General features: G+C 39.6%; 2 protein-coding genes across 4 annotated transcripts; one reads left to right on the top strand and one right to left on the bottom strand.

Annotated features, from left to right (window-relative positions):
* The first annotated feature begins 2,921 nt into the window (after positions 1-2,921).
* LAC6 (laccase 6) lies at positions 2,922-6,376 on the top strand. The gene is made up of 6 exons (XM_010269223.3): positions 2,922-3,820; positions 3,917-4,068; positions 4,163-4,407; positions 4,501-4,629; positions 4,931-5,872; positions 5,988-6,376. The coding sequence occupies exons 1-6, from the start codon at positions 3,698-3,700 to the stop codon at positions 6,116-6,118; spliced, it is 1,722 nt and encodes a 573-aa protein (XP_010267525.1). The 5' UTR covers positions 2,922-3,697; the 3' UTR covers positions 6,119-6,376.
* A 1,114-nt stretch (positions 6,377-7,490) lies between these two features.
* Positions 7,491-18,480, bottom strand: LOC104604731 (Pyridoxamine 5'-phosphate oxidase family protein). Of its 3 annotated transcripts, XM_088896140.1 has the most exons (8): positions 18,248-18,480; positions 18,103-18,152; positions 17,969-18,026; positions 17,757-17,789; positions 17,513-17,608; positions 8,466-8,633; positions 8,185-8,326; positions 7,491-7,705 (listed from the first exon to the last, which is right to left on the bottom strand). In XM_088896140.1, the coding sequence occupies exons 1-7, from the start codon at positions 18,329-18,331 to the stop codon at positions 8,225-8,227; spliced, it is 591 nt and encodes a 196-aa protein (XP_088752266.1). In that variant the 5' UTR covers positions 18,332-18,480; the 3' UTR covers positions 7,491-7,705; positions 8,185-8,224. The 3 variants fall into 3 exon arrangements, with proteins under 3 accessions (XP_088752266.1, XP_010267523.1, XP_088752267.1); XM_010269221.3 differs by having other exon boundaries at positions 7,491-8,326; XM_088896141.1 differs by lacking the exon at positions 17,513-17,608 and having other exon boundaries at positions 7,491-8,326.
* Between the last annotated feature and the right edge of the window lie 1,124 nt (positions 18,481-19,604).

Raw genomic sequence — 19,604 nt, forward strand, 5'->3', positions numbered from 1 at the left:
TTCTACAATCTGTATGGATACAGGTAGAGTAGTATTAGGTTAATAAAAAGCATATAAATTTTATATATTAGGTGTTGAGTTTAATAATATTTTGATTTTTATGTAAAGAATAATTAGTAGTTTGTGTTTTTTTATATGGCTTAATCAAATAATTGAAAATTTTGTTATTTGTTTGAGTTATTTTATTTATTTATTGCTTATATATAATAAAAATAATAGAAAATTACAATCCACCTTACCCTTGAATGTGGGGATGGTTTTGCATTTTCATGTAAGAGGAAGGGTTTTGATTCTCAAAATCCAACTCGCTGTGGACTTTGGGGCAGATACGGGTTGTGAGGTTAGGGAGGTGGGTAGAGTCTAGAATTTACAAAACCTGCCCCATTTTGGGGCAGATATGGGTTAAGTTTGTTTAACCAAATCAACACTTCTAAGACCCAGGCAGTCTAACTAATGGTGGCTCAATTGTTAACTTGGGATCAAATCTCGCGAGCAAGGTTTAGCTGAACGCTTTAGCTGTTCAGTGAGCTGTGGAACCAATGATAAGGTTATGGGGCCCATGAATTTATTATTGGTGTGGAACCTCATCATTGGTTCCACAGCCCGCTGAACAGCTAAAACGTTCAGCTAATCCCAATTCAAATCTTGCTACCACTCCATTGGGGTAGGGGTGTCAATTGAACTGGATTTGGTTCAATCCAATCCAGTCCAATGTGAGTCCATTATAAATGGACCAGGTCCAATCCAATCCAATAAATATTTTGGACTGGTCTAATTAAATGTTTGGACCATCAAATTTGTTCAAATTCGTTTTGATTTAGATTGGTTTCAATCCAAATTCAGTCCATTGACGCCTATATTTTTATCTTATATCAATGGACCAGATATTGGCTTAACCAAACCGAGTCCAATATAAATTTATTACGGATGGATCAGATCCAATCCAATCTAATAAATATTTTGGGCTAGATTAATCCAATCCAATATGTCTTATTGGTCCATCCAATTCATCTAAATTGATTTTGGATTACCCTTACATTGGGGTAGAGGGTCTAGGCCTGAAGGGGATGGGGGATGGGCTACCCTTGCCCTGTTGTGCAGAATTTGGATTTCCGAACTCCAATGGAATGAAAACAATACAAGTATGATATGTGTGCGAGGACCATATTCTGGAATCCAGATTTCTTGTCCTTACACCCACCTAACTGCACTTTCAGCAATGTATTGGAAACATTTCCTCGTGAAAAAAAACATACAAGAAAGAGATGCCGTTCTGAGGATCATTCTCTGAATGGTGAGGAAATCTGAAACCCCAATAGAATCCGGATTTCATCCTGACAGAATGGTCCTTGCACCCACTCACACTCACCTCACACCAGTTGCAGCTGTGCATCGAGGACCATTCTGTGAGGAATCCGGTTTCGATTGTGTAGCCCCATGAAAAAACAGAACACACAAAAACCAAGCGAAAAAAAAAAAAAAATACAAAAACAAAAAACGGTTTCGGTTGTCGGTTTTATCATCTTTCCTGATCCATCTGATAGCTAGATGACAATATTGCTTAGAGATCATCTGCTACTTTCAATTAAAATGCTTAATTTTCCCTGACTATCATCGTTCATATTTTTTGTTAATCGGCCGGGTTCTAAGATGAAATGTATATACAATAGGGAATAACATGCGACTCTCCGACTCGTTGTCATGGAGATTGGAGAGCCCTCGTACCCTGAAAACAGAAGAAAAAATAAAAAACTGAGAAGGCCTCTTTAATCGGATTATTGGACTTGGGTGATCCAATTGCAGGAAGGAAGGTTGGCATAGCTAGAGCTAGGAATATGCAAAAGTACACCCTTACCAATTAAATGGAATTATAGAGTTGAACCCTTTTCCCAAATACGGAAACTGAGCATGCATGTACAGCAGCAGCCAGACCAATCTCTCGACATTGACAGTAGCTTTCTCTTCTTTTGTCCATTCTCTGTGAACTGATCGAGCACTGTTTATTATATCTTGTTCACTTTGAATGGGTAACTCAAAAGACTTGGTAGGATTTAGGCGCTAGATATATAAAACCTAGATGTGAAGCTATATTAATTAATTTCCACGAAAACATTTACAGAGAGGGAAAACCCATTAATATTTGATAAAGGGGCACTCCCTATTCATGATTCATGACTAATAATCAAGAAGAAGAAGAAAATGTTTAATTAAAAGACAAAAACAACTTATTTTGCATGTTTTGATCTTCATTTTGGGTTATCAGTAGTGATCCGGCTAGCTCTCTTTCTTTTGGGCTGCACTGCAACTGCATAAAGATCCTTGACGGCTGAGCAACTACAAAGGTACGATACACAACTTTACGGTTACTCCAAGGATGCTGGGCCCTGATGCTATCGTCGCGGTGGTCATCATAATTTAGCCATCCAGCTCATGTGGTATCATGACTCCATAGTGGGTCCATCATCCAATGGTTGGAAATATGCAGGCTGCTCAAATTCAACCATGTGTGCAACTACTGAAACTGAGCCAACTCTATCATATCATGCTCCATCATCGATTTCCAACTTCTTGTCTTGTTAAGGGTGTTTCTTAGAACGGCGACGGATCGTGTCAGTCCGGTTTGGTGAAGTGGTAGAGTTAGAGAAAGCCTTCTCGGCTATCAAATAAGAAACAACCCAGAGTCTCGATCTCACCATTTAATAGCAAAAAAGAAGTTGAACTCTCTCGCATGCACTTTGAAGTTTTATTGGTTCTACCTAGTAGCAGTATCTTTTGTCCACGTGGCTAATTAGCTGGTAGCACGCGTAGCGGAATTAACAGTAGTAAAATTTGAGATTACCAGCATCCTTACCCAGAAGAATTTGTTACTATGTAATGTTTGAAGCTGATTTTAAGGCTTTTTTTTTCCTAGAAAAAAGAAAAGGGTGGGGCTGGAAAGGCGTGCACCGACCTTCTTATGATTGAGTTGAAGAGTGTGTCTAAGGAAAGGAAAGCAAAGCAAAGCAAAGCAAAGCAGAGATCGATAGACCTTTCTCCTGGTTATCTTTTATGCTGTCTATGTCTATGTTCTGTACTAGTGTTTTTAATTTCTCTGTGAGTGTTAACGCTAGGTTTCCTTCGAGAGCTTCCATAGAACACTCAAAAAGACGTGGGATTCACCTCTTTCTTCTTATAATTACTGCTACATGTCTCTTTCAAGTCAGGGTACATAACTGCAGCTTAGCTAGCTTTGTCGTGGGGAGGCATGGGGGGAAGCTTATTAGAGAGCAGGTGGGTCTAAGTCTTGGTCAAAAGATATGATTTCATGCTGTGTAAGTGTTGAAGGGTTATAAGTTATGACTCTCCATTTGAAGGGGGGAAAAGGAGAGAGAGCTCAACCTTCCCCACATTGATCATCTTGAGTAATCACGCCCCAACAACTTATTATCACCAAGGGGAATCCATGTTAGATTAATCATGAAAGCTGACACACATTATCACACAATAGACAATACTGCCCGGGCAAACCCAGCCCCTGCCTTCTTATTTTTTTATTTTTATTTTTTTTTTTGGGGGGGGGGGGGGGGTTCTGGCTCATCCTAAAACTCGAAAACAACACTTCTCTCCTCTTATTAAAATGGTCCTTTCCCACCCATTCTGAGTCTCTAACCTCGAACTCGATCTCATCCAACTCCCCCAACCTTTCAAAGAGATCGAGATGGCGAATTTCCTCTCTCCATTTCTCCTTTGGTTCGTATACTATGCCTGCATCGTTCATGTCACAGCAAAACAGTGGCCTGCAGTGGAACTGGGAGGATCTACAAAGTTCTATGATTTCAAGGTCTCTCTCTTTCTCTCTCTCTCTCTCTCTCACACACACACACTCTAAATGTATCGAATACTGTTAATTAATGCCGGTTTTGGTGATCAATGTTAGGTCCAAACCAAGAGAATCACCAAATTGTGTACGAGCAAAGACATCGTTACAATAAATGGGATGTTTCCAGGACCAGTAGTATACGCCCAAGAAGGTGATAAAGTGATTGTCAAAGTTACCAACGAGACACCCTTCAACACTACCATCCATTGGTAAGCAGATCGAGTAAGCTTAATTACATTATTGCACCAGTGTAGACCCTTATTCAGAACCTCATTAATGGTTATCAATGTGGAGCATTTTCAGGCATGGTGTCCGGCAGAAGCTCTCGTGCTGGTTTGATGGGCCCTCTTACATTACTCAGTGCCCCATCCAAGGTGGGCAGTCTTTCACCTATCAGTTCACTCTGGTGCAACAGAAGGGTACATTCCTTTGGCATGCTCACGTCTCTTGGCTCCGGGGGACAGTCTATGGTGCCATTGTCGTCTATCCCAAGAGAGGAGTCCCTTATCCTTTTAAACATCCTGACGGAGAACAAATTATCATCTTGGGTACGTCAAGTCCATCAATTAGATTACCTGCTGCCAATAATCACTTTGATCAAACATTAACTGAACTAACTAAACATTTTCTGATGATGTCAGGCGAATATTGGCTCAAGGATGTCTTACAACTCGAGCGGGATGTTCTAGCAAGCGGTGGAGTGCCTCCACCGACAGATGCTTATCTCATCAATGGATACCCTGGTCCCAACTACAAATGCTCTGCAAATGGTAAAGAGAATTAATTTACGAACTTCCTAAGGGGACACCCATCATTTCTACCGTTTATTTTCTTCTTTTTTTAACACTCCATTATGACTATTAAGAGCGAGATGGACAACCCACTTGATTATTATTATTATTGTTTTCGCTTTAAATTCTTTCCGCGTTTTTGTTTTAAATCTGGTATCGGGCCATTTGTCATTTCAAAGAATAAGACCATGGCGTTTAATTAGGGTGGAGTGGAAATTATATTATTTTTCCATGTTATCGTAATATTAATTGGTGATTACCTTATCCTTTTCAATTTCAGATGTGTATAAGATGGACGTAATCCCAGGGAAGAGGTACTTGCTGAGGATTATTAATGCAGCCCTAAACGTGGAGCACTTCTTCGCCATTGCTAACCACAAGTTAACCATCGTGGAAGCTGATGCCGAGTACACGAAGCCCTTCACCGTCGACCGCCTGATGATCGCACCCGGCCAGACGATCAACGTGCTTGTTAAAGCCGATCAGCCCATCGGCAAATACTCCATGGCCATGGGTGCCTACATGTCGGCCAGGAAAGTTCAGTTTCAGAAAGTGCCGGCGGTAGCCTTCTTCCAATACACTGGTGCTTCACTCTCCAGCTTCGCCTTAACCGCTCAGCTTCCTTGTTACAACGATAACCTTGCTGTTAAGACGGTCATGGATGGTCTCAGGAGCCTGAAACCCGTCAACGTTCCTCTACAGATTGACACAAACCTTTTCTTCACCATCGGGCTAAACGTCCAGAAGTGTCATTCCTCAAACCCCAAGCAAAACTGTCAAGCAGCCAACGGTGGGGTCTTGGCAGCTTCCATCAACAATATCAGTTTTATCATGCCTAAGGTTTCACTTCTGCAGGCTTATTACAACAAGATGAACGGCCACTTCACTGAGGATTTCCCTGGTGTGCCCCTGAAGATGTATGACTTTGTGAATGGGGCCCCAAACAATATCCCTATTGACACTCAGTCATCAAGTGGGACTAGGACTAGGGTGCTTAAATATGGGTCCAGGGTGCAACTTATCTTACAGGATACTGGGACTGTCAGCACTGAGAACCACCCAATTCATCTTCATGGCTATAGCTTTTACGTAGTGGGCTATGGAAGTGGCAACTACAACCCTCGCACTGCAAAGCTTAACTTGGTTGACCCACCTTACATGAACACCATTGGTGTACCTGTGGCTGGATGGGCTGCAATTCGATTTGTTGCAGACAATCCAGGTATGGTGATCATCTTAATTATGTTTTTTCTTTTTCTTTTTAACCACCAGAGAACTTTGATTTGCAATTGAAAGACTTAATTTGTTCGTTTGACTTGAGTCGTTGCATGCTGCAGGGGTTTGGTTCCTGCATTGTCACCTAGAGATACATGCTTCTTGGGGCTTATCCATGGCTTTTATAGTGAAGAATGGGAATGGCGAGACAGAGTCCCTTCCGCCTCCTCCAACAGACTTGCCTAAATGCTAGAAGTGCTGAATGCCGGAAGGATGCATGGTGGTGGGATGACAAGCCACAGTTGTGATTTCAGAAACCAGAACCAATATTCTTTTTCGCAAGTGTTTAATATGCGTCCCTTGGTTACTTGGAAAAAGAGGAAAAGAAAAAAAAAAAAGTAAAGAAAAAGGAAAGGAAATTTTGTGAATAAAACCAAATGGGTGTGGTATAATGTAATGGCATACCAGACATATTCCTTTTAATTTTATTACGTTATTTATATCTTACAAATGCAGTGTCATCAGATAGAGGATCAAGGCAACCTTTTATGGTGTCGAAAAGGTACCGCAACTGACTAAAAGTAAAACACTTACACTTTAACCAATCGAAACCTCAAATGAATTTAAAATTTTAAATGAACTATACCGATTGATTGCTGATTGGTTACCAATCTGTTAGGTGGGTGCCATACCTTTTCGGGAAGTTGAAAAGTTGTTCATTGTACATATTTGACTCGTTAACATTCCTTAATCAAGAACAGGTGAACAAAGGTCAAAGAACCGAGTTACCATAATCAACTCATGAATTTGTAACAAAACGTGATGAAATGCTATTATCATTAACAATTAGTGTATTTAAAAAGGATCCACCATTTTTTATGGGTAAATTACAGATGGGTACTCTGTAATTTGGGGTAGTGACAGATAGATAACTGAACATTCAATTGTAACACTTGGGTATCCTGAACTCTTGAAAATAGACACTTGGGGTCCATTCGTTAGTATTCCATCAGTTAAATATTACATAATGTCAAATATATTCTTTGTGTATTTTTTAGATCATTATACAGAGTAAAATCATGACCAGAGAATATCATCATTGAAAAATTCGAGAAATTTGAATATGTTATTTACCATCTATATGAGAACATCATCATGGAGAGACGTTCCGTTACCTGACTGTCTATTTTTAAAATTTCAAGATACTCAAGTGTTGCAATTGAAAGTTCAGGGTACCTATTTGTCACTATCCCAAAGTACAGGATACCCTATTTGTAATATATTTATTTGTACTTCAGTTTACAATATCTTATGCTAATTAAAGGAACAACACAAGAAATATACCAATTTCTGATGCACATAATATACTCGGTCTCCTGACCTCATACCAAGGAAAAGGATTCCAATTTGTGGTTCAAAAAGTATGGTTATTATCCGATCTCCAATTTGTCGATAAACACCGACTATCCCAGGTCCTAGGAGATCAGGTAGGGGGAGATTGGATACATAACTAACCTTGCACAAGGTGACCGCTCAGACTCTAATCTGTGTTCTCGGGCTTGTCAGCCTAAGCTTTTACCATTGCACCAAGCAATTGCCCCAATGGAAGGAAAAAGGAAAGAACATTAGATCTGAAAATTACAACATCAATGGAATTCAAACACTTCATGGATCTGAAGTCTTCATAGATGAACAACTGAGATGTTTAAGTGATATTTTATTACTACCAATATTATGAGAAAAACCTAGATGATCAGCCACTACCAATACACCTTAGAGAAGTAGCTTATGACAACTTCTTCAAGCCATGCCCCAAGATCATTACCCTCTTCAAGTTCAGCTACAGACAACAGATGCTCGTGTTAAAGCTGAGTTGAGCTAAGTTCCAGGAATCATGAATGGCAAATTGATCTCTCCCATCAAAAGGAAAACACTGCACACTGGATTACTCTTAACTGGACAAGCATCAATCTTCTATCTCTATTTGAATGGCCAATGATCCACAAAATTTGGTCTGCCATTTCTGTATAGGATATCTCTGAGGAATGAATAAATGGTAGGTGGCAACCATCGAAACTAGGGTGGTAACATGGTTAAAGGGTTACTAGTTGCTACCAAGATTGAACAAGTTATGAGTATGACATGAAAAGGAAAGGTTACAGCTTGTAATTTGTATATGCCATTGAATCCAATGGATTGCACCTCTCCATACTCTTTATGACATAGGATACAGAAGGCATCTTCATGTGTAATATATTTTCTTCTCTTTTTTTTTGGGGGGGGGGGGGAGGGGGGGAATTAAGAGAACTGAAAAATTACCTCATCGTACCCACTTTTTTTTTTTGGATCAAAGCAATGTTCATGGATTAATTTCCTCAGTCAACCAACACTTCCCTCTCTCATCACTTTGTTCAGATCTGAATATCAGCCTCTTGTTACTCTTCAAATTCAAGTAGTCAATCTGCACATGATATGAATCCTGAAGTTACACATATGGAAAATAAAATGATCAAAGAATATTACTCCATAAAGACATACATTATGAAGAATAGAATAAATTAAAAACTGTCTGCATAAAAAAACATGAAAAACTGTCAAACCTGCTCTGGGTCCAATAACAGGAGGCAAAATGCATCAACTGGGCCTTTAGTTGGGTCTATGGAAGATTCCTTTGATGATTCTTCATTTATACATGGAAGACCAGGGCTAGGCCCCAAGTACTGTGCTCTTGATCTCAGAGAACTAGCAAACCAAGCTTTCTCTCTCTTCTGCATGATGCATTTGACAGCATGAAAAAAGATCATCAGTATCCAAAGGCATGTAAGGTGTCTGGTCTAAGAAGATTTCACATATTGAGGTATGCCTTCCACGAAAAGTGTAAGGAATATATCTAGATCCAGGTATGATGTCAACAATAGCCAGTAACTGATCTCCAAAGAAACTCCGAGTCTAATACCTGTCTATCTCATGGTATACTTCTAATATTATCGTATTATCATGTTCAAATGTGTCACTTTAACAAATGAGTAAGTTTTGTTGTCTAATTACAGGTTAAATGTAGGAGTAGAACTGCCAATTATAATTGGGTCTTATTGGGTCAAACCCAATAATTTAGATTAATAATTGGGTCAGTTCTAGGGTCTGGTTTGGAACAGGTTCTACACATTTATTTATTGGTTCATGACAGGTCTACCCTGACCCAGACCAGACCTTTCAAAACACAAGTTGAATACATGGTATAGCTACTAAGATTAGGTTCATAATCATCATAGGACTTGATACAATTCCTTGTAGCAGGCAATATACTCAAGGTGGGTACCTGGTTGCTTTGGCCTCCTCCTTAGGCAAACATTTTTTTGAGAAAAGTTAAAGTATGATTGTATTAATATAAGGTCGTATGTACAATGAGTAGCTGTACAAAAAAGGACCTCAAAAAAAGGCCACCCTCAAAAAAGTATAATCAGAAGTAATGTCTTTGAAATCAGAATGTATTGACATTCCAACTCCTAATAGCATCTATAGCTGAATTAATGACCTCGGCTTCAGAAGTAGTTTTGTTTTCAAAAATCCATTTGTTCCTTTCTGACCACACAGTCCAAAGAACTGCCAGAGGGCTGGAAGCCCAGCAAAGTTTCCCTTTCTTGGATAGCCCATATGGGATATGGCTGCCACTCCTCCAACAGAGCTTTAACTGATACTGGCATGCACCAACTCAGATTCAGAGCTTTCAAGAAGTAGCTCCAAACTGCAGAGCTAAACTTGCAATGGAGGAAAAGATGCCCCAGACTCCACCTCCACATTGCATACATTGACTAGTTAGTGCCCAAGTTGTAACCAGATGAATTGACTGGTCAGCTTGTCCAAAGTGATCCCTTTGTATAGGTAATGGGAGATTCTTCTCCAGAATTCAGGATCCTCTACATCATAAAACACATATAAGGCCAATCACTAAGTGCCACATTGTTTAAGTCAAAAGTGACATTCACATGATGGAAGTGCAACCAAGAGGAATGGAAGACTCACTTCCATCCCCCCATCCATTCTTCCCTTCATTTTCACAATGTAGATCAAATGACATGCCAGAAATACTACCCTTGACTTGGCTGAACTCCTTCAAGAAAGCACTCTAACTTGGTGGAGGATCTAATGCAGGACCAGTTGAAGAGGTTGGATCAATTGAGTGCTGAGAGAGGATACAGAGCTGGAGAAGGAACTGGCAAATGAACGCAGTCAGGTTTGAGGGATAGTGGCAGGGTCTTTGCTGCTAGGGATGAAGAAATGGGGCACAAGAAAGTTGAACAAGAAGATGTGGACTTGGTGCTTGAAAGTTGAAACACTGAAGGCATCAATGGAGTCACTTTTATAAATGCACAATGTGAGAACAATGATGGCTAGGAAGGTCATAGAGATAAGTCCCTTCAGATGGTGTGGTCACATGTATCTTAGTTGTTGCTGCCCAACTTCTGCTCCAGATTCAAATGCGTGGCCTGCAGAGAGATGCTGACAACCAGACACACTGAGAAGACACTGAGACACCTGAGATTTGAGAGTTTTATCCCCCTGATAATTATAATTTTTTTTGAAACAGGTAAAGTATAAATTCATTAAAGAAGAAAACCATGTATGACAAGAAGCTGTACACAGGGATTTACAAAAAACTGCTCGAGCAGCACCATACCCCCCAGCCCTGCTTTACACTGATAATTATAAATATTGTTTGAGGTTTTGTAGAATCTTCTAACGGAGAACATGAAGGTAGGTAAGTGGTTCACCTGCCTATCCTTGTTTTCCCTCTGTCACATGAACGATGGTCCTTTACTAACGTGCCTTGTATATGTTTGTTATAAATAGGATTGTAGAGGTTGTTGAGTCAATTAAGCAATGGCTTAATGACTTGGTCTTAGTTTCTAATTGACCATATCAGACAAATATTATGCACAACTAGTAGGATGCAAGGGTCCTCAAAGCCTAGTCAGTTGACTGGTTGATAGCTTGACTATTCTGGTAGGAAATAGAGAGAACATGCTCAATACCCAGTCACAGTGCTACCAAGATTGTATGAGGACGCTCATAATTGAAATGGATAAAGATGAAAATGGGCTATTTCAATTTGGCAATCTGGCCCTACCGAGCTGATTTCTACCATTTTCAGGTTCCTGGTCTGATTGTTCTAACTGAAGCATTAGAATTCCTATCGGTTGCTGCAATCCTAGTTTTTGATCTAAGTTAAACATGCCCTACCCCATTATTTTGGTGCAGTGAACATTTCATAAACAAGTGACACTTTTATTTTCAATTTAAAGTTTCAAGTACAACTAAACCATATCTAACCAGGGTCCAATAACACTTATGTAGCCATATGAGGTACCAAAGAATCATAATACCAATTTAAGGATTGGGTTATTACAGTATATTCATTCTGAATGTTATGCTTTTGTAAGTTTGTAACAATCTTGTGTTGAATGTTCCATTCCATTTTGGCCATATATTTGTTCTACCAACAGCAACTGCATTATTTGATAAGAACATAAGATCAGTAAAAAGCTGTAGATATCCAGAGTAGCATGACCATAAATGCTTGTGACCTCAGGGAACAATCCACTTCAAAATCCACACTATCTTTCGAGTATGTATTATAATATTCTAAACTTTTTTGTGATGTCGAATTTTTTTTATCCACACATCAGCATGGATTTAACCCACTTGGTATGACAGCTCTGGCTCATCAGCTGTCACATATTAGGATGGTAATGATGATGCTACTGCCCAAATTACTTTGCATCTCGTGCCTTAGCATGTTAGTTACTTTACATCTCATGACTTTCTGGATCCTCTGCATTTGAATTTTGGAGACAGTCAATACTTTAATATTGAATTTGGGTGGATGTATTGTTTTTTCTTTTTATCAGTGAAAGTAATTTTATTAATGAAAAGATATGAGAATTAGTACAGAGATTGGGTAGCCTCGGCTACCCTAATGTACAATAACATTCCACCCTATATTTGCCTTACAATCTTACAATAGAGCCCAGAAACATTGTTCCCTGTTAGCCCCTTGCTTTGCTAGCTGATCCACGAACCCATTTGCTACTCTTGGAGTCCACTGAACTATTAACTGGATGTCCTTTGTGATGTGCTTAATTTTCTTGATCTCATTTCTAAATATCCATGGAGTCTTTTGATCCTGTTTTAGTCAGCTTATAATAACTTTGGAGTTGCCTTCAACAACCAACATTCTCACACCTATTTCCATGGCTTTTTGCATTCTGAAGACCATTGCTTTTAGTTCAGCTGTAATGGAGTCCCCCCACCCAATAGGGCCGGAAAAGAGCCCCACTACACCCCCTGTGTCATCTCTTATAACCCCACCAATTCCATCCATGCCCGGGTTGCCAAAACTGCTCCCATCAAAGTTTAACTTGAGGAAACCAGATTCAGGAGGATCCCAACTCCTTACTGCCTTCTTTTTTTGCAGATGACGAGGATGCAACAGTCCTCCAATTTCTTAAAATATCATCCACAGTAAAATCTGAGAATAAATCCCAATAAAGATTGGGATGTATTGTTTCTTGTAATCCCAATAAAGATTTTGCATCTAAGACGTATGAGGATGCTTCTGGTTGCAGATATCAAATGCTAAAAACATCTCTTGTTTAAGGCCCGGTAAGCATCCAGCACTCCAGCCCTTGTGAGTGGGGGAACCAAGCTAGCGAATCTTATGGAACATTGTGTGTTGAGAAGTGAAGTTATCTGTAAATCGGGAGACAAGTGAAGGAGAAAAGACGCCGGAGAAAAACACTTTATTGATATTTATAAATATAGAGCAACATCTGTTAACAGAGTCTAGCTGTGTAACTAACTCAATAACAACTTGTGTGCCACGTGTACTAATAACTCTAATACCCCCCCCCCCTTTCAAGTTGAAGCATAAGGATTAAAAATGCCCAACTTGGGTAATAAAGAAGTAAACCTATCTCATCCAACAGCTTTGGTGAAAATATCTACAGGTTGAGCTGATGTGGGAAGATGAGCAATAGTAATAGCTTTAGACTGAAGGTGCTCTCGTATGAAGTGGCAATCTATTTCAATATGTTTGGTATGCTCATGAAACACAGGATTAGCAGCTATGAGAAGTGTTGCCTTGTTGTTATAGTATAAGTTCATGGGTTGTGGATGAGAGAAACCGAGATCAAAGAAGAGTTGTCTTAGCCACAACGGTTCACTAGTGGCGGTTGCCATCGCACGATACTCGGCTTCAGCAGAAGAGCGTGCCACAATTGCTTGCTTCTTACTCTTCCATGACAAAGGGGAGTGAACCAGAGTTGTGAAATAGCCAGTGGTGGATTTCCGAGTGGTTGAGCAACCAACCCAATTTGAGTCACAATAAGTTCGCAATTGGAGAACACAATCAGTTGGAAGAAGTATTCTTGCTCAAGTGTAGCCTTTAAATACCAAAGTACATGCATTGCAGCATCTAAATGTTGTTGTCTAGGATCACTCATAAACTGACTTAGGATATGAAATGAATAAGTGATTTCTGGTCTTGTGATAGTGAGATAGAGAAGACAGCACACAAGACGTTGGAAAGCACTGTCGGAGGTAATCCTTGAGAGCAGAAATATGAGTTGGGTCATTTTCGGCAATCACCGAGCCATCAACATATGCAAGTACAATGAGAAAGCTGCCTGATTGAACTGAGGTAAAAAGGGTATTATCAGCAATTGATTGTTGAAAACCCCGTTGATGAAGAGCATGAGCTAGAGTCTCAAACCAATTGTGTGAAGCTTGCTTGAGGCAATAAATGGATCTATTCAAACAACACACACACTGATCCTTAGGAGGTAGAAGTCCAAGTGGAGGAACCATGTAGATTTCTTCATGAAGAGTGCCATGGAGGAAAGCATTGTCTACATCCATCTGATGGAGTTCCTAATTCCTGGCTACAACTAGAGCCAAAAGGCAGTGTATTGTTACGAGCTTAGCAACTGGGGCATGTCTCTGTATAATCAATGCCTTCAGTTTGCGTGTAGCCTTTTGCTACTAAGAGGTCTTTGTAACGCTCAACAGTACCATCGGGCTTAAACTTGACTTTGTAGACCCAATGGCACCCAATGGGAGTCTTTCCGGGTGGTAAGTCAGTCAATGTTCAGGTATGAGTGCGCTCAAGTGCAACTAGTTCAGCTGACAATAGCTTGCTTCCAATTGTCATGTTTGTTGGCTTCATCATAACAAGAAGGTTCAGGTTGTGTAAAGGGGATTGAGCCCATAGTTAGAAAATTGGAAATTGGGTAGTGAGTGCTGCATGGGTCAGTTTGGGGCTAAAGTGTTAGACAAATGCAATCAGGAATGTGTGAGGGAGGCCTCTTGGAGCGAAGTGGGTGATGGTTATGTGAGGTTGATGGGATAGGAACAACAGGTTCAAGAGTTGATGAAATGATAATGTCCATTCCACTAGTGTGTTCAGGTAATTCTGAACTAATAGAGGGTTGTAAACTGTCACAAACTGGTTTAGTTCTAGGCATTTGATTAGGAATTGCATCAGCCACCATGTCATCAATGACTGGTAAAGGTATAACTGGTGGTAGATGGATCCAAAGGCATGTTGTGATTAACAAAAGGTTATTTGTGTTCAAAGAAAATTACATCTCTAGACACAAATATCCGCCTAGTAGTCAAATCATATAATTTGTATTACTTTTGACCATTAGGATATCTAACAAACACACATCTAGTGGCACGAGCATTAAATTTATCATGCCCGCGTCAGGATGTGCTTGCATAACAGAGGCAACCAAATGTACGAAAATGACTATATGAAGGAAGCTTGTGGAAAAGTTCATATGGCGATTTTTCAGCAAGGATTGGAGTTAGTGATTAATGATGTAAGCTACTATCAAAACACATTCTCCTTAGAATTCGATTGGTAGGTGGGCTTGGAACCGTAAAGCCCTTGCTATCTCAAGTAAATGTCGGTGCTTGCGCTCAACGACCCCATTTTGTTGAGGGGTGTCTACACAAGATGTTTGATGCAAGATCCCATGTGCTGTTAAGTAATCTTGAACAGGTCCAGAAAGAAATTCGGACCCATTGTCTGAACATATATACTTAACTTGAGCACTGAACTATGTTTTGACCATTTCACAAAACATTACAAGAAAAGAACAAGTATCTGATTTATATTGCAACAAATACACCCATGTAGCTCGAGTACAATCATCTACAATTGTTAAGAAGTAATGAGCTCCAGAATGGGACGGGGTGAGATAACCTCCCCAAATATCACAATGTATGAGTGTAAGCTGTGTATCAGATCTGGTATGACTAATGGGAAAGGAAAGACGTGTTTGTTTTACTCGAAAATACATGTCACAACAATCATTATTAGGTATAGTAATATGCAATTCAGGAATCAAAGCAAGTTTCTCATAAGAAACATGGTCCGACCTTGAATGCCACACATGTGGATCATGAGTACGGGTACTATGCAAAGAGAAGGATGGTGGAAGGGAAACGAAGTGATACAGTCCATCATACACCAAGCCCACACCAATCAACTTCTTGGATGTTAGGACTTGAAAAGCACAGAAAGTAGGAAAGAACAACACAATACAATTCAAGTCTTTGGTAAGTTTACCAACAGATATAAGGTTGCACTAAAACCCCGGAATGAACAATACATCCTTTAATACCAGACCCAAAGACAATGTTATGTCACTTTGTGACTGAACCGACAACAATGCTCCATTTGGCAACTGAACCGGTTTCAGTGTTGATGCCAATGTAATAGATGCAGTAGCAAATTCAGAATTAGTGGGAACCATATAATTTAAGGCTCCACTATCCAAAAGCCAAGAAGAGGCAGTAACCTTACCTGCAAGGTTGGATGAGAAAGTGTGTTTATCATTGTTCAATAGATCAGATAGATTGTTGATGGTGCTTCATAACTGTTGATACTGCTCTTTGGATAAGCTAGAAATCGAAGAAGTTGCTTGGACTGAGCTTGTGCCAACAGCAGATTTTTCTTGATTGCCAGTGTCGTTCTTGGGTGAGGACTTTGATCGAGTTCCCCAATTCGACGGATAACCAAACAATTCAAAGCAGTGATCCTTACAGTGGCCCTATTTCTTGTAGTGCTCACAGCGAACCTTGGAACCGAACCGAATCGATACTACCAGTTTTTGGAAAACTAGTAACCGGAACCGAACCGAAACCAATCGGTTAACCGGTTGACCGTTTCGGTTAACCGTCGGTTTGGTTCATCGGTTTTTCGGTTTTTTATTTTTACAATATATATTATAAAAAATATATAAATATATAATAAAAAATTATAAATATATACAAAATATTATATTTTAAATAATAAATAATCTATAATATATTATAAATATATATTTATATATAATGCATATTTATTAATTTATAATATATAAAATATATATATAATATACATAAGTATATATAAAAAATATAGATACTGGTCAATTCGATTAACCACCAATTTTCTATATTGGTTAACCGAAACCGAACCGGTACCTTCGGTTTTTTAAAAACACCAAACCGACTGATTCAGTTAACTAATTTTTTGGCTCGGTTTCGATCGGTTCAGTTTTTCGGTTTTTTTTTCTCACCCCTACCTGCCACATGAAAAGCAACGGCTTTTGCAATTGGACCATGTTGAGCAATTAAAGATTGATGTCTTTCTTCTTGTGATACAAGTGCACAAGTCTTACTAATGCTCGACAGAGGGTCCATACTTAAAATGCTCGATCTGATGTTGTTAAATTTCTCATTCAGACCGAGCAAGAATTAATACACTTTATCTCTTTTCCGTTTTGTAACAAAATCTTTTTGAACTCCACAAGTACAGAGTCCATAGGTACATGATGGTCCAGGAATGTAGCCTAACAATTCATCCCAAATTGCCTTGAGTTTTGAGAAGTAAATAGATACAAGAAGAATTTCTTTCTTGCCTAAGTAGCATGAGTTCTCACTTGAGATGAAAAATTCTTGGTGCGTTTCCTTGTAAAAACCTTTTCTCCAAATCTTTCCACATTTCTTGGGTGTTTTCAGCATAGGCTACGTTTTCATGGAGGTCTTTGGCTAAAGCATTGAAGACCCATGACACCACCATGGAATTACACTTCAACTAGGCAAGCAACTCTGCCTGCTTCGCCGGATTGGCTTCTGAATCATTCCATTCACGAAGCCAATCTTGTTCTTAGCAGTGAGAGCATTAGTCATATCTCTTCTCCAAGTCATATATTTGTCTCCATTCAGAAAACAAGAAACGAGCACTGTACCAAGGCTGTCAGAAGGATGAAGATAGAACTGTGAATTCTAATCAACGAAGGAGGAGATCTGATCAGTGACGATGAACACAGTGTTTTCGCTTCCATTCATGGCCATTCTTGCCGTTGACGGAAGACAACTCGAATCAAGAACCAGGAAGGGAACTCGAGTGAGCACCTGCCGCTCTGATACCATGTAAATCGGGAGCCAAGTGAAGGAGAAAAGACGCCGGAGAAAACACTTTATTGATATTTATAAATACAGAGCAACAGTTGTTAACAGAGTCCAGAGTCCACCTGTGTAACTAACTCAACAACTTGTGTGCCACGTGTACTAATAACTCTAATATTATCATTACCTGAACCTTGTCAGGATCAAAATTGGATCCATCAATGATTTCGATCCTTCCGTTGAATCGAAACTGCTCCCAAGAGCTGGTAAAATACCAACATATCTACAAATAACACAACTTGAACATCAATCAAATGATAAAGCCAAGTTTTTTCCGGGTAAGAATAATAAACCCTGGTTTGGGCATGCTAACTTCTGCTCAAGAACATAAATTATTCAGCCGCAAATTTCACATACTCAGAAATCTTTACCTCCGAAAAAGGGCAGTGCCTAATATCATCAATCTGCAGTTTTCAAGCCACAAAATAAACTCCTGTAAATTGATAACCAATTTCAACACCCATATTTGTATCTCCTCTTAGAGGAAAAACAAAGAATTATGTATTATAGTTGATAAGTCACTATAAAAGAATGAAAAAAGAAAACGAATAGAAACAATGGAGTTATGATTAAAAAGGAGGACCTTGCGACTTCGGCAATCAGTGTTGATTTGGATTTTATCGGAGCCTTCTTCGAATCCTCTGAAACATCAACAACAATCGAAATTAGATAAAAATATGAGAAATTCCAAGCCCCTGGAGAGAGAGAGAGAGAGACCTAAAAACAACAGTACGATTAGCAGGTCTGCCATTAGATCCAACAGTTGCCTAAAAAATTGAAGTGAAGGTGCTTCAATAATTCATATAGAAAGTGGAAAGAAAAGAGAGAGAGAGAAAACATTGGGGGAAGAAGGAAACCATACGAGTTGAAAGAAGGAAGAGTGTTTTAGGTTTGCATTGGAATCGATGGCGTTGAGAAGCAGCTGCTTCCACAGTGTTGTTGCCATACTCCCTCCCGCCGTCGTCCGTCGATGTCCGGTCCTCACCAGCAATCACTCCACCCGCGATTCGTCTTTTCACTTTTCTCACTAGTGTTTCTCTATTTGAAGGTTGGAACTTCGAAGATAATAAGAAATAGCTTGCAAGTTGCAACGACACTGAACCGATGTGAATTCGAACGGAGGACAACTATCTTAAGCAAGGTTTTAAAAATCGACCCGGAAACGAACCGTTTTAGCTACTGATTTTCAGATCAGCGGTTCAACCGTCCGGGTTGAACGGTTCACACGATTTGCATATTTAGGGCAAATGTTTATATGAGATTTGCCCTAATATGCAAACCTCATAAAAAAAGAAGAAATATGTTGTCGGCTGAGAAAGCCAGAGCAGAAGGAGAAAGGAGAACTGTTATCGACTGAGAAAGAAAAAAAGAAAGAAGAAGAAAGGAGAGAAGGAGGGAAGAATAAGGAAGAAGAGGATGATTGGATGCTCACCTGCGACGATAGCGGCGATGGCGACAGTGAGGCTGCAGCAAAAGATGCAGATCTGAGATCTGAGTTCTTGGATCTCAGACCTGATATCTGAGTTCTCGGATCTCAGATCTGAGATCGATTTCTCTAAAACACTTATAGAAGAAAGTCTTCTTCTTCTTCTTCTTCTTCTTCTCTTTGTGCTAGATCCCATATATGAGTTCGTGTCTCGGACTGGATCTTAGATCTGAATTCTCCTCTTTGTAATTTTATATTGTGAACCGCTGGCTGGGTCAAACAAGTTGATGGTTCGACCGCCTAGGTCAGCGGTTTTTTGACAAAGTCAACGGGTTTTGACCCAATAACGGGTTAGGGGTGAAACGAAACCGGTTGTCCAGATGGTTTTTGGGCCGAATGGTCTGACCATCCGGGTCAACGACGGTTCAAAAACATTGATCTTAAGTATATGTTTGGCATCAATGCTATAGATACATCACCAAAACCGTTTGGTGATGTGTGGGCTAGAAGCATCATTTTCTGAAAATAATGTCTTTTTTTTCTATTGCTAAGTATGATGTTTTTTGGAGCAACAACAACACTTTTTATTTGGTACCAGTGCTCCATTTTTGTTTTTAGCACTGATATCCATCATAGGAAGTCCACGTCATTGCCACATCACGTCCTTGTTGGCAGCAATGAACTACAATACGAGAAAATGTCAAATACGGTGTTGCTCCAAACCATGTCTTCTCAATTTCCAAGACGTGGCTTGGAGCACTGTATGGTTCCAAACAAACATGCATTTCCTAGA

Source organism: Nelumbo nucifera, chromosome 1, assembly GCF_055504915.1.
Source record: "Nelumbo nucifera cultivar China Antique chromosome 1, China Antique-T2T, whole genome shotgun sequence".
In the NCBI taxonomy this organism is placed as follows: Eukaryota; Viridiplantae; Streptophyta; class Magnoliopsida; order Proteales; family Nelumbonaceae; genus Nelumbo; species Nelumbo nucifera.